Consider the following 13,298-nt stretch of genomic DNA (forward strand, 5'->3'; position numbering starts at 1 on the left):
ATGACCTACAAATTGACTCAGGTCCCTCCTCGAAAAAAAAATACACACAATGTCATGTGTTTAAAAAGGGAAGTGGAATAAAAACTCGTATATGAAAAAGGGATTTATTGACATTAAATGATAGCAGAAAGGAAAAAAAGAAGAGGGGGATGAGATCAAGTGATGGGATGTAAACAACTTTTTTTTTTTTGTGTGCGCTGATAAACCGTTTTTTGTAATTCTTGTTCTAGATGCAAAGCATCTTTTACTACTATTTTCACGCAAAAAAATCACACGTGGCTCTTTCTGTTTTGCATTTGGGATGATCTGTTGTTATCCCTTTTTAAAATACTTGAACGTGTTTATTATGCATTCTAAATGCATCTTCTTTGTAAGAAGCATCTGAGTTGCCGGCCCATTGTACACTACATACATAAAAAGTACCCAATTTTCTATTATTGGAAGGTTGCTGATGTGCAATGATGGGGGAGAAGGGGAAAAAAAGCAGGTGATATTTTATTTTATACATAATACATCAAGTATATATACAAGCAAGTCATCATTTCTGATCATAATTCATGCAAGCAGCTAAATGTACGATTTCTACACCCAAACAAATAAACAAACCCAAAAGATGTGCACATTCAACTGAATGGTTGCAGTAAAGCCTCAATGTTACAAAAAACTGATGGTTTGTCAATCTATTTAGGCCAGTGAGAATTGACTACATCATCTGCTACTTTATAGTGTCGAAAATGTAACATTCATTATATCAATGAGGCTCTTGAACATGGATTAGTCAATCAGGGATATCCCGCCTTGAATGTCTAACACTACATGTCTGTGTATATACGCATTAGATGTAATCGATTACCATTCTAAATGTACAATATACGCTCCCGCCATGCCCCGTCCAAAGCAATCTTCTTCTCATCATGGAAATGTAACCCCCCCCCCCTACTTTCTTGTACGCTCTTTCCTCCTTTTTGCTCACCTTTTGAATTTAAACTTGAGAGAAAAAGTGTCCCTTGATGTTTGCGGAGACATTGTGTACAAGCTGGCAAAATTGTTTGTTTTTTAAGGGGTAGGGCTATGTAATATCAATTCAAAGAAACAGGGAAGCTTAGTTCCCTCATCTAGCTGTATTGTACTTGGCTTGATGGTGATGGGTTTCAATTTGTTTGTCATTGTGTCATCAAGCCGTGGGTCACATTGAGCATAGTTTCCTAATCTACTACATTTGATCTTCTTGGTATGATATATACATTTGTTTCGCAGTATTGTGCATAGATATGTCTGATTTATAGATGCATTTCAGTTTCGAAATTACAATTACAAAATGTACCAATATACAATCACTCGTCCAGGTACAAACACAAAGCACACACACACACACATTACATACATATTTGAAAGTAATCAGCTGGCCCGTGCTTTTTTAATTACCTAAATTTATTAGCCATGTAATTTTGACTCGACTTGACCTACCCATTTTGAAAGAAAAAGAAGCACTTTTTTTTTTCCTTTCTTTCCGGGATACCAAGCCGAGTTTATTATTCAAGATAGAACGTCAGCCGATCATGAACTATATGGATTTCAAGTCTATATTCAAATACATGTTATGTGTATGTGTGTGTATTTGATATGCAGTAGCAAGATGTTTGTTCTAAATTAGAATTAAATTTAACCACAAAATTTTGTGCAAAATGCAGCCACTTTAATTTGAGATCAGTGGCAACATACTGTGGTAGTAGTAGAGAGAATAAATCCCCCCCTTCTTCTCTATGAACGAGGGATGAAACATTTAAATCTTTGCTGCTCACAGCCAACTTTTTCTTGTTCATACTATGTTGTCAATACAAATCACTCCTTGTCTCTCTTTTGCGACAAAGAGAAGAGAGTTATTTTTGGCAAGTAAAAAATTGCATAGATATCAGTGTACAAACTTCAATTAAGGCTAAACAAGTGTAATAGAGTGATATTCTCTCTCTCTCTCTAAATATAATTGAATCATCTGTCTCAATCTTGAGTAACATCAGTTGCTGATACATACTTTTACATTAGACTCCCATTTTGACCAACCAAGTTATTCAAGCACCTCCTTGAAAGTGAGATCGGACGAGATTCCTTTCATGTACTTGATATAAAGCTAATTGATTGTACCACTCTACTTTTTCATCTTTGCAAGTCAAAGATCTATCAGGTGCAATTCTACAAAAGCGTATAAATAAAGCGCTTTTTTGCATTTTGATGTCGAAAAAATAGACATCCTTCTTCTCTTTTTCCTAGTTTTTCTTCTTTTTACATATTCTCATTATCTATCAAAAATGACAAGCTCACTTGCAAAGGTACAGTATATAGATGTATAGATGGCTGCATATCACTGACCATCCATGGCAGTACTCTGAAACCGCAGCAATGTCTTTTTCTACTTTGCAGCAACCACCACCAGCACAACATCGCATCAAACAATTTTGTCCTTTGATCATTTATCACAACAACCCTTCAGAGCAGCTCGAGATGAAACTGAATGCCAATAAACATCATGACCGCACAGCCATAGATCGCCATCGTGATAAGACCAATGAGATGTTGGAACACAAAGCACAATTATGGAATGAAAAATTCAATGGTTCTTCGACTGGCTTAGTGGAATTTGAAGCAGGTAATTATTCTCTTTTGTGTGCTTGTGTGTGTACAATGTAGTACAGAAGAATCAGTGCACACACGCACACGCACACACACACGCACACACACACACACACACACACAACTCAGAATGAAACTAACTCACATTTGCATAGGTTACTTGGATAAAGACATTAAAGTTTCCCCAAGTACAAGCACTACATCAAACATCAGCTCATCAAGCTCAAGTTCTGGTGACAGCATTGCTACTATTGAACATCCTGCTTCCTACCCATCAAGAATGATGGATGTGCCTACTATCAAAACGACTGCTACCACCACCTGCACTGCTGCTGCTCACAATTACTACACTTCTATTGAAGAGGAAAAGTACTATCCAATGATGAGCAGGAAGCAATCAAAATCCAAATCAACTTCTTGTAATATAGCCACCTCACCTATTATTAGCCCAACATCTACCGCTGCCACCACTTCCAGTTCATCTACAAATACCAAAAATGATGCCAGTGCTGTAAAAAGACGCAGAGGAAACCTTCCTAAAGAAGTAACTGAATTCCTTCGTAAATGGCTCATCCAGCACAAGAAACATCCTTATCCCGCTGAAAAAGAGAAGGCTGATTTAGCTCGCCACACTGGCCTTACTGTCAACCAAATCAGTAACTGGTTTATCAATGCAAGACGCCGTATCTTACAGCCCATGTTGGAATCTGAAAACTTGACCGCTCAAATGATGGCATACCCAGAACTCGTCAATCAACAACAACATCATCGTTCACCAGCGGCGACGGCAAGTGCTTTCACTGAACCTCCAAGACGTCGTAGACATGATTTCTATACTTATCAAAGAGATTTTGTCAGTCCTACCATGGAACATCCTTCTCCTCCTCCACTTCAGCACCACCACCAGCACCACCATCACCCATCCATGCACCATCATCATGAACAGCAGCAATATCCCCATCCCCATTATTACCCTGAACAAGAGCAAGAACATGCCAGCAGATTCCGTAGAACAAGACTGATTGATGCCAATGACCACTACCATCAATTATCGATGCGATAAGCCTGTTTCCCCAATTGCTACACCCAAAAAAAGCTTATATCATATTTACCCCCATCTATAGTATATCCCCACTCTATATTATATCCATCTTATTACCTTATTATTATAATTACTACTAGTATCCGTATGATCTATTATACATTATCCCCCCCTATCTTTTTCTGTATATTTTCTTTTGTAATCTTTTTTTTTTTTTTTTACTATGTGTATATTTTCTTTTATTATGTAATTCTCTTCTTTCAAAACTTTCCCTTTTGCCGTCTATCGCCCTCGTTTCTCACCTTCTCCTATGATTTTGTTATATATAATAAGCATATAACTATGATGTATGATGATGATAATGATATAAATAAAATTTACTGCATATAAGCAAAATGACAAGGCAGATGATTTAAGATTTCAAATATATCAGAATCAACAGATTTCAACAGACACTAGGTAACCATGGCTCCCGATCATTCATTATTGACACACACACACACACTGGCCATCAATTTATAAATTTAACTGTCAGTGGTAGAACTAGGCTCGATGAGCAAGGACTCAGCTTTTTTTTTTTTTGGTAGGTGTCTTACATGTCAAATGATGAAAGGTTATTAATAGCCATGAATGTGCTTTTGACTCTCGTTCTTTTTTGAATATATATATATATATATATATACATTGGACCGATCCATCACTACCATGTCTTGCATATACAGTAGATGGCCCATGTCCTTTCAGAGACACAACAAAATGGAACAAAATGTGATTACAAGTTGCACAATGTATACCATTCCATATACATGTATGTAGTACTGTCTGACAAAAGAATGATCAGAGCTAGGTGGGAAAATGCTTCTCTTGGGGTCACAAACACACGACGATACTAAATATTTTACTAGTTAAATCCGAAGCGCTTTGCAAGTTGAAATGCTCCTTGAAAAAACTTGTTATTGTTTGTGTTTGATGTAAATCTTTTTCTTTTTAAACATTTTCTCAAATGCTCCTTATTACCTCTATTTGTGAGTCAAGCTCTCTGGCTTTGCTTTACTAATCATTTTCCAAGTTACACGCATTTTTCTCAATGGGATTCTATTTTAGCTCATGTGCTACTTGAGGAATGATTATCGCCTTCTATTAGAGCAGCAGTTTGACATTCTTGTTCATACGATTACAAGTCATCGGATCAAACGAAAAACGAAACTGATTTTTTGAGCACTTCACATTTGGGTTCTGAAAGATGATAATATGGATTAGACTGTAAATCTATTTCAGTAACAGACACTAGTAACAATTTCAATCGAATGTCATATGAAGAACCAAAAACAGAGCAATAAAACAGGGGCAACTGAGAGACACAGCAATTAGGTTCATCGGCAAAAGTCAAATCAGGAGAATTCGGCTTGTTCTGAACGAGAAAAAGCATTAAAAAATAAGGCCAATGTTGTACAATGCGTTCTTTAATCACCCCTATAAATGAACAGAAAAGAAGATGGTCATTCGAAATTATAAATGTACCCTTGCTCTGACTCTTGATGTTCTTGAAATATGATTGTGTAATGCATGATAAACAAGAAAAGTACAAGGGTACATTTTCTCATTTGGAAGAGCATCTTTAAAATATCTAGGATGAGGAAAGCAATATAAGCAACAAAGAGTAAAGGTCTGTGCGTACCATTTGTACAGTCTGTATAAGTCTGCTCCAAGTTGAATTTATTTCACTCAGCAGAAAGTTTGTACCGATCATGTATGTTTAAAGAGCCCATGCTCCTCTATCCTGCCTTCGTTGTTTTTTTTTGCTATTGTTGATTAGCAAAGCAAATCGCATGAATCTTCGGAGTCGAATATCAACAGGCACCACATCAATATACTATGTGGATCTGTAAAATAGAGTATGCTATCCATCTACTGTACATTGATACGTGTGTAAAGGTACTCCCATCTGTCATATATATCTATCTATCTATTGCTTCAAGACAAGGGTGTACACAGTAAGAGCTAGCATAGTATTTAAATGAGCGAAGCAATGTTCTACAAGCCTCCACCAACTAACAAATCAACAATGACGGGAAAAGAGCGATGATGTAGAGATTGTTTATTTGATAATGACGCTGATTAATGATGAGCAGAACGCATACTACTATCTACACGTTACAGTACAAAGAAGGATATTAGGGAGTAAGACTATGAGTGATACTTGTTGTTGTTGTTGTCGATGGTAAATAGTAAATAAATGCAAGTAAAGATATATGTGTTGTGTGAGAGTATCTACTCGGATGCTTCAAATATAGTGATTGCGAGAACGATTGGGGGAGGCGTACTGATTGGTGTGCTATGGTAGTTTATATTTGATGCTTTAATAAATGGATGTTTGTGATGTCTTCTTGATTGGCACAATGGGTCCCATTTTAATCACTCGCTTCATCATACTCTTGACTTGATTTTGCTTTCCCTTGTTATGGTGGTTGTTGCTGCTGCTGCTATTTTGGGATGCATTGTATTCCTCTGCAGAGTAGAGCGTCTTGTTGCTGTGAGCGCAAGTGTCACTGCTATTGCCCATGATTGTACTATTGGTAGTGGTGTCAGATGCTGGCAAAGGAGACATTGGATGTACGGGCTCATGATGGTAATGTTGCTGTGGCTGAGGCTCTTCTGGAATATGGTCATGTTGGTTGTGGTGCATACCTTGAGATTTAGGCTTTCTGAGATTGAGCTTCATATGAGATAAGGACGAGTTGATGATCTTCATGTGTGATTTGTTGTTGGCAGCCCCGTGATGTCCCTTTTCATTGCGATTGATCTGAGTTGCATTACCGTCGTAGTAATTGGAGGCAATGTTGTTGCGAAGCAATGGCATGAAATCGTCAAAGGCAGCGCTGATTTGAGTTTCGATGGGATGCAACTTGCGATGAATCGACTTTCCTCCTCCTCCAAACAAGTAAGAATTAGCAAATGGATCCTCAGGAATTGGCTCAATGGCTTTGCTAGCTTCTGTTACCAAACGAAACAAGACAGGAGACTGAATGGCTTGTGAGGGATCCAAATGCTTGGAGAAAATCGACAAATAGGGTTCTGCAAATGAGTTGGTAGGCTCTGGTTCATAGTCGTTCTCCAGCATGGCATAAAGAGCAATATTGGCATTGGATACCCAATCATAGTTTCGCTTGTGAATCTTGGTGATGAGACGGTTGTAAGACTTGGTCTTGGCTCGAGCAGCTTCAGATTTCGACATGGGAAGTATCTTTGCAGTCATGGCTGTGGATGGCCAAGCGAATCCTGAATCGACCCTGAATAAGAGTCGCTTTTTTTCTCCATGGATCGTTTTGGAATGCTCAATGATCATACGTGTCAAGAAATGGCCTGCTTTCTCTGCAATGATTGGATCGCAGTCGGGAGGTCCTAGAGTCACTTTGCCCATGGCTTCGCCTAAATGATAGGCATCCATTTGATTGTCGTCCTTGTATCGCATTACTTGAACCAGAAAATTCAAGAGCTCCACAAGTAAGTTCTGTCCTCGCTTTGATATGAATCGAGAGAGATCATCCAGCGTGCAAGCTACATGAATGTATACAAGATGAGTCTATGCGATCATTCAAGCACGCTGTATACTTACTCTCGTAATTGATGGTTCGCCATACCTTCTTGGGCACAATTCTTTCTTGACAGCACCATAAGGTATCTTGCATCAACGTTGCAACAGAATGAATGCTGACATGGGTGAGATCATCCGCTGTGCAATTCTGCTTTCGAAATACTTTCAACAAGAGGACACTGTTGGGGACTAGATGGAGCAAAAGAAGTGTGTCAGTAGGAGAAGCTTCTTTTTTTTTTTTACTCGAAAGTATATAATAGGAGGCAAAGGAGAGAGTGGGCAAGTGAGGGGTGGAAAAGAGAGCAAACCAGTGAGATGTTTGATTCAATGTACACACCCACATCCAAATGCGTTCATTGAAGTAGACACCAACGCTTATGTAGCAGGAGTAAATAAGACGCTGATTTCAATCATCAAAAGGAAAGTGTCGAGTAGAATAATGAGGGATGAGGATCCCCCCTCCAATAGACAAAATAGAAAAAAGGCGGGGGATAGGGAGTGGGATGGCATGAAAAAAAGCAGAGCATAAACACACTACTCACCCGATTTGCGTAATATCTTGCGCTCTCGTAAACCTAATTGTATATATACATTATGATGGTTACATTTCATGATCGCCAACGCTTGACAATTTTGGCATTTGATTTACCTCGTCTTCGGATTTCATCCATACATATCCGGCTAACTTGCGCTGCAAACTCCAATGAATACATGCTCTGCTTTGAATTTCCAATTTCAAGAAAAAAGAAGAGAAAGAAAACTAAATTTCAGAGAAATCAAGTTTATATACATATCAACTTTTTTTGTCCAAACTTCTGCTTTGACCAGAAAAGAAGGGACCCCCTTTGATCTCCTTTCTATAGAAGTTCTTTGCCTTGTACATGAGGACCAAGGAGCGTCTCCAGTTGCTAATGTTGTCCTAGTTGCTGTAGCTTGTTTGATCTAGCAAGCCATGTATCCATAGCGATGCATGAATGATGGTTTAAAGTAGGATGTCTGATAAAATGCGCATTTTTTTTTACGTCAGCGTGTAGTTTCTGTAGTAGATTGGTAATTGTAGTTGGCCCAGCTTGTGCAAAATACAACCACCAAATTTGCTTCATTCAAACCAAGCTAAACTTGGGTTCATTATCACTTTTTTTTTCCTTGCAAAATTTTTTCTCTTTCACTTTCTTTTGTTTGAGCAACTATGGACGCGGATCAACAAGAAAAGGCCACTCTGAGCTATCCATCAGAAGTATCTCATGTGGCTACTGAGGATATCAACATGGACCCTCCTGCTAATGCCACACCTACCGAAGAGCAACAGCAATCTGACATCACAGAATCTACAGAGCAACAACAACAAGAAGCAACTCCTGCTCCTGACGCTGAAGCCGTTGTTAAAGAGGAACAGAAGGAGAAGGATAAGGAAAAGATCACAGATGGAAAGGAGGAATCTCATCATGAGGAGGAGGTCGTCACTACCATGACTACCAGCGAAGAGCAAGACGCAACTGAAGAACCAAAACACGCGCTGGAAAGAGCCTCAACATCTCCAATTGCACCAACAGAGCCTGCTACCTCTATGTTAACAGCAGAGCAGGATCCTATGGATGTCATGGAAACGAGCGCTGACACATTTACCACAGCAGCATCCATTACAGATCATCAAGACACTGAGGAATATTCACCCATGGAGGGTATCGCCCATCAAAAAGATGATGCTGCTGGCCAAACAGCACCAGAACCAGCGTCAGCAACTGGGAACGATGCACCTCCCTTCTTGAGCGCGCCTGCTTCATGGCAAATTCCCGTAGCCGCATTACACCAACAACAACAGCAGAAATCAGAGCAACCTCAGCATCATCAGCCTACTATGAGCAATAAAGCCATCATGAGAAAAGAACGCTATGAATCTCGAGTCAAGGAGAATAAATATGATATTGAGGCTTGGACATGGTTGATAAACGACGCTCAACAAACTGGCGACTTGGAAGTGATTCGTGACATGTATGAACGTTTTCTGAATGTTTTCCCTACTTCGGTAAGTGTTAATGCGAGAAAGAGAAGGAGGGGGGGGGTTATTCATGATTGACATGAAAGATGGAGATTTGTGTGCATACATGTGTTCTGACACGATCCATTAGCCAAAGCACTGGCTTGCTTACCTGGAACTCGAGTTGAAATACTCCAACTTTAATGAAGTCGAAGCATTATTCACCCGCTGTCTCAAAACTGTGTTATCCGTCGATCTGTGGAAGTTTTATCTTGGTTACATTCGTCGCATCAACTCTGGCGAAAGCGGCTCCTCTGTCACCCCTGAAGCAAGGGCCATCATTGAAAAAGCCTATGAATACGTCTTGAGCAATGTGGGGATCGACAAGGACGCTGGACCCATTTGGGCAGATTATATTTACTTTTTAAAGTCTGCAGAGGTAAATACGTGCTTTGCATCCGCAGAATTGATGTTAATGCGATATCTAGACTTCAAACACTTGGGAAGAACAACGTAAAATGGATTCCATGCGTCGTGCCTATCAAAAGGCAGTGACAATTCCGTTAAACAATGTAGAGCACTTGTGGAAGGAGTACGACCAATGGGAAAACAACTTGAATCGACTGACTGTAAGTTGTGTGTCTATGGTGCCATTTGCAGGACACTAATGCGATTTGACAACAGGCCAAAAAATTCTTGGGGGAGAAATCATCCGCTTACATGACAGCTCGTACCGCCTTGAGAGAAATGCGCTTATTCACTGATAATATCAATACTAACATCGTATCCTTGCCTCCCAAGTGGACCGCAAACGAACTGGCTCAGTTGGATCTATGGAAAAACTACATTCAATGGGAGAAGAGCGATCCTTTGCAACTCGAAGACGACACAGCTGTCATGGATCGTGTAGCATACACTTACCAACAAGCATTCCTCGTGCTTCGACTCTATCCCGAGATTTGGTATAGCTTTGCAAGTTACTATCTAGAACTCAACAAACCCGAGAAATCACTGTCCATCCTGAAGCAAGGTATCGAGATCATGCCAACCAGTCTCTTGCTCAATTTTTCCTACGCTGAATTATGCGAATCCAGACGTCAATTGGATGATGCCCGTCAAGCTTACGATCAGCTCGTGACAACGCTTGACAAGAATATTGAAGAATTGAAGGCCACTGCAAAGCAGCAGATCGACAAACTTCATGAAGAGGCAGAGGCAGAGAGAGCGTCATTGAACTTGTCGGATGATATTGATGGTGAAGTGAGAGAACAACTTCGCTCTCGTGAAAAGCATGTCAAGAAGGAACAAGATGCAATTGAAAAGAAGCTGAATGATCAAGTAGAAGTGATTGCTCGTGGTGGCTCTTTGGTCTGGATCAATTATATGCGTTTCGCTCGTCGCACCGACGGTATCAAGAGCGCTCGTGCCCTGTTCTCAAGAGCGCGTAAAGCCGCCAATTGCACCTACCATGTGTATGTCTCGGATGCCTTGATGGAATATCACAACTCGAAGGATGCTGTCATTGCTGGCAAGGTGTTTAGTTTGGGTCAGAAATCATTTGCAGATAACCCTGATTTTGTCTGTGAGTACTTGGACTTTTTGATCGAGATGAATGATGACAACAACACGCGTGCTCTGTTTGAGAGAACCTTGGCTACGATGCCAGTAGAAAAGGCAGGTCCCATTTGGCTCAAGTTTCTCGATTATGAAAACAAGTATGGAGATCTTGCATCAATTCAAAGTGTGGAGAGAAGACGCATCGAGGCAATGGCAGCCCCTACCGTCAACACCATGGAGTCCTTCCTGAAGAGACAAAGCTATTTGGACATTCGCAACATTGAGGATCACGAATTAGGTTGGGTCGCTCGCAATCAACTTTTGGCAGATGCAGCAGCAGCCACAGCTGCTGGCGGTGCTCCTGGTAAAGACGCAGTAGCTACATTACAACAACAGCAATTGCAACAACAGCAGCAGCAACAGCAGCAACAGCAGCAACAGCAACAGCAACAGCATCATCATCCACATGCCAAGGATCATCAAAAAAGACCACTTTTAGAACCTGTGCATCCTGAAAGATTTCCTCGTCCAGATCTCAATCAATGGCAAGCATACAAACCAGCTGCACGTCCTGCTAATGCTTCACCTATCGTCACGACTGTGGTCCCTACTGCACCCATGCCAGAGCCCACACCCATTAAAAGCGAGCCTCTGCCACAACAATCTGCCATTGTACCACCACCACAACAACCCACTTCGCAACAACCCAGTTGGCATAGTCCCAATGTGATGGCACCACCTCCTGTACCTATCACTGTCAACACACCTTCCGTAACTCCATCTTCTTTGCCTGATGCAGTTGCTTATTTCGTATCCAACTTACCTCCAGCACAGACATTCAATGGACCCATGATTCAACCTGGAGAACTTGTAGACCTTTTGCGCAGTATCATCATACCCTTACCACCTCAACAACAACAGGGCAGCAATGTGCCTCCTCTACCTCAACAATCACAGCAACCATCTCAACGCTCCAACAAGCCACCTATGCACCAGCAGCAATCATTACAAAATAGAGATTCTGGTCGTGGTGGTGGCCACAATTATGGTAGAGGTGGAGGTCGTGGAGGATACAATAAACGAGGTGGTGGAAACATGCCCATGCGTGGTGGTAAGCCAATGAAGCGTAGAGGCGGTAGAGATGATTATGACGACGATTATCAACCTCATAAAGGTAAGCCATTCGCTAGACATGGACCCTATGACAATGCATATTGATGTTGTATTCGTGTAGGTATGGGCCCAAACAGACCACCAGATTTCGATGTGTTCAGACAAAGACAAGCAAAGAGACACAGAGATGACCCACCATATTAAATGTTATTCTCGCCAAACACTGTTTATAAAATGCAAAAAAAAAGACCTCGTAATTACAAAACTCAACCCCTTTTTATTCCTATTCCATTTGCTACAGAAAAGAAAATCAATACGTGAAATAATGATTGCCTCGATTGCAACAACCTCCCCATCATTGTAAAATAAATAAATATAAAAAAGACATAGAATTGTCTGCGATCACTGTTGGTATCATCATATTCATAATTGGATTCCAACGAATATTGTGCAAACCAACTTTTATGTAATCTGACCTCAAGCAAGCCCAGTAATGTAGATGGCATGGGTCAATCGTCTGTGGTTATCATCATCCACTCGCAATCCACTTTCCATGACATTCACAAACAGCATAGGTGAAAGGAGAGCATTGCTTGTTGCCAGCAGCCGCCGCTGTCAAATCCATTCAAACCCAGGTCCGAATTTCTACCCCAAGATGGAAATTTTTGTTTCATTTTCGACTTTTCGTAATTCGACTATATAAAATGTGTTGATCATCCCATGCTCCCTTAGGCTTCCTTGGAGTACTTTTCAAGGCGCATCCAATGGTACTCATTACAATAAATACTTTGAATAAAAGTGGCGAGTAATTGTAGAAAGTGTAAAATATGATTTTTGGCGAAAATGTCAAGATTTTACATCTTGAAGTCTGACAAAAATGATTTCAGGGGCTGCTTTGGATCAGCAGAAACATTTTGGTTTAGTATACACCATAGTAAAAGTCTTCATTATCAAGGCCAAAAACGCGATCGTTTGATTTTCAATGAAAATCACGAGGGGTACCTCATGCTTTTTGGCCAAATTTTGTCCATGTTTTTTTGGTCCCCAAAAAGTTGAGCAAAGGTGTCAGAAAATTAGTGTTAGTTGAGAGCAACTGTTTGGTGCTAATCTGGCGGTTTGAAACAGCTTCTAACTCGAGAAATTACGACTTGAATACATCCAAATTACGCTGTGTTTTGCGCATTTCTGAATACCAAGAGGTAACCTTGGTATGCTGTTTGTCCGTATATGTGCTATTGCCATTGGTACATATATGGATGATTGTAAAATCAGGTTAGAGGTCTCAGCTGGAACTTGTATCACAGGCATATCAACATCATCCGTCAATATACAACTCCACAAGCCAATGCTGTGGAATCAAGCATTAAGCACGGTTTGAGAATGCA

The 13,298-nt window shown here is 40.4% G+C and overlaps 3 protein-coding genes across 3 annotated transcripts; 2 read left to right on the forward strand and 1 right to left on the reverse strand.

Moving 5' to 3' along the window:
* Positions 1–2,306: 2,306 nt before the first annotated feature.
* Positions 2,307–3,691, forward strand: ATC70_003926 (uncharacterized protein; the record flags this gene model as incomplete). Its single annotated transcript, XM_064823281.1, has 3 exons — positions 2,307–2,327; positions 2,380–2,644; positions 2,784–3,691. 3 exons carry the CDS (start codon positions 2,307–2,309, stop codon positions 3,689–3,691), a joined length of 1,194 nt encoding a protein of 397 aa, XP_064678593.1.
* A 2,338-nt stretch (positions 3,692–6,029) lies between these two features.
* Positions 6,030–7,359, reverse strand: ATC70_003927 (uncharacterized protein; the record flags this gene model as incomplete). The annotated part of the gene is made up of 2 exons (XM_064823282.1): positions 6,030–7,228; positions 7,287–7,359. The coding sequence occupies 2 exons, from the start codon at positions 7,357–7,359 to the stop codon at positions 6,030–6,032; spliced, it is 1,272 nt and encodes a 423-aa protein (XP_064678594.1).
* A 1,095-nt stretch (positions 7,360–8,454) lies between these two features.
* Positions 8,455–12,117, forward strand: ATC70_003928 (uncharacterized protein; the record flags this gene model as incomplete). The annotated part of the gene is made up of 5 exons (XM_064823283.1): positions 8,455–9,291; positions 9,395–9,682; positions 9,732–9,872; positions 9,928–11,974; positions 12,035–12,117. The coding sequence occupies 5 exons, from the start codon at positions 8,455–8,457 to the stop codon at positions 12,115–12,117; spliced, it is 3,396 nt and encodes a 1,131-aa protein (XP_064678595.1).
* Between the last annotated feature and the right edge of the window lie 1,181 nt (positions 12,118–13,298).

Source organism: Mucor velutinosus (assembly GCF_035048745.1).
Source record: "Mucor velutinosus strain NIH1002 chromosome Unknown tig00000268, whole genome shotgun sequence".
In the NCBI taxonomy this organism is placed as follows: Eukaryota; Fungi; Mucoromycota; class Mucoromycetes; order Mucorales; family Mucoraceae; genus Mucor; species Mucor velutinosus.